General features: G+C 39.9%; 1 protein-coding gene across 1 annotated transcript; it reads left to right on the forward strand.

Moving 5' to 3' along the window:
• The first annotated feature begins 372 nt into the window (after positions 1-372).
• Positions 373-940, forward strand: LOC132611990 (uncharacterized). Its single transcript, XM_060326344.1, has 3 exons — positions 373-387; positions 494-589; positions 674-940. The coding sequence occupies exons 1-3, from the start codon at positions 373-375 to the stop codon at positions 938-940; spliced, it is 378 nt and encodes a 125-aa protein (XP_060182327.1).
• Positions 941-1,808: the final 868 nt, after the last annotated feature.

The raw sequence follows: 1,808 nt of genomic DNA on the forward strand, positions 1-1,808 counted from the left end.
TATTTGGGTCATTGTAGATAGGCTAACCAAGTCTACCCATTTCATTCAAGTTTGGACTATCTAAAATTTTGAGAAGTTGGCGAAGATTTACATTCGAGAGATAGTTCGATTGCATGGAGCGCCTATTTCTATCATTTCGGACTGAGGTACTCAGTTTACATCTCATTTCTGCCGATCTTTGCAGAATGAGTTGGGAACTAGAGTAGAGCTTAGTATGGCTTTTCACCCCAGACTGACGGTCAGTCCAAGTGGACTATTCAGGTTCTCGAGGATATATTACGAGGTTGTGTGATTGATTTTGGTGGTCATTGGGATCAGTTCCTACCTTTGGCGGAGTTTTCTTATAACAAAAGTTACTATTCAAGTATTAAGATGGCACCATTTGAGGCATTGTATATGTCGTTCTCTAATTGGTTAGTTTGATGCTTTTGAGGTTGGGCCTTGGGGTACAGACTTTTTTTGAGATTCTTTCGATAAGGTTATGTTGATTCAGGTAAAAATCTTCATGGCTCAGAGTAGACAAAAGAGTAAAGCGGACCAGAAGGTTCTCGATTTAGAGTTCATGGTTGGGGAGCAAGTTCTACTGAAGGTTTCACCCATGAAGGGTGTGATGAGGTTTGGAAAGAAAAGAAAACTGTGTCCGAGAATTATTGGTCTATTTGAGATTGTTCAGCGTATTGGGGAGGTAGCATCTGAGTTGGTTTTACCTCTGGGTGTTTCGAGTGTTTACCCAGTTTTTCATGTTTCGATGCTGAAGAAGTACCATTTTAATGGTTCTCAAGTGATTAGCTGGGATTTAGTGTTGCTTGATCAGACTCTGACTTTTGAGGAGGAGCTGATAGCCATCTTGTATCGACAGGTTCAGAAGTTGACATCGAAAGAAATGGCTTCAGTGGAGATATCGTCCAGTTGGGGAGATTATTTGGGAGATCGAGTTTGATATGCGATCTGGATATCCCCAGCTTTTTGAGAATCCAGGTATCTTTTTATCTTTTACCGTTCGAGGACGCACACTATTTTTAGTGGCATATAATGTAACGACTCGCTTAGTCATTTTGAGTTTTCAGCCTTATTTTCCATAAAATAACATTCTGACAATTTCATTTTAATGTTTATGAATTGGAGGATGGCTAATGCAGTTCCCAAGGCAATCTGGCGGGTTTTGGTTTGGTTTTTCTGAAGTTTGAGTTTTCTATGTTAAGGAAATGGAGATGTTTGACCAAAGTCAATATTAGGGGTAAATGCGTCATTTTGGGAGTTTCATCATTCCCATTAGGTTGGGAATGTGATTTTGGACCGAGTCAATCCTTTGGTTTAGGTCTCGAGGCGTTCATGTGTGATTTGTGTCTTTGGTTGGAAAGTTGAGTTTTTGAGGTTTTGGAGTTGACCTTGGTCAACACTAGGTGAAGACGACCTTTTTTGGGAATGCACGAGTAAGTTCATGGCCTGTTTTATGATAGAAATGCATATTTGGTTTGTGTCTAGGGGATTCTGACTGAGTTGCAGGTGTTGGACGGGAATTTTGGAAAACCAAAAAAATTTCTTCAGCTGTCATCTGGTTTCCTTCATGGTGGAAGGGAAAGCGGGTCGCGATCACACAGAGTAAAAATGTGGGCTAGGTCAGATAAGCCTCTCGCGATGCGTAACGTAACTGGACAAATTTAAAACCCCAAATTCGAGTTTCATTCTTTATACACCCATTTTAGAAGCTATAGAGCTCGGATTAAGGTGATATCAAATGCCATTTGGAAGTTTGTTCATTAGGGTAAGTTCTAAGCTTTTATCTAAGTAATTATTAATGATTTCTT

The sequence above is a fragment of the Lycium barbarum genome, chromosome 9, assembly GCF_019175385.1.
Source record: "Lycium barbarum isolate Lr01 chromosome 9, ASM1917538v2, whole genome shotgun sequence".
Lineage (NCBI taxonomy): Eukaryota > Viridiplantae > Streptophyta > Magnoliopsida > Solanales > Solanaceae > Lycium > Lycium barbarum.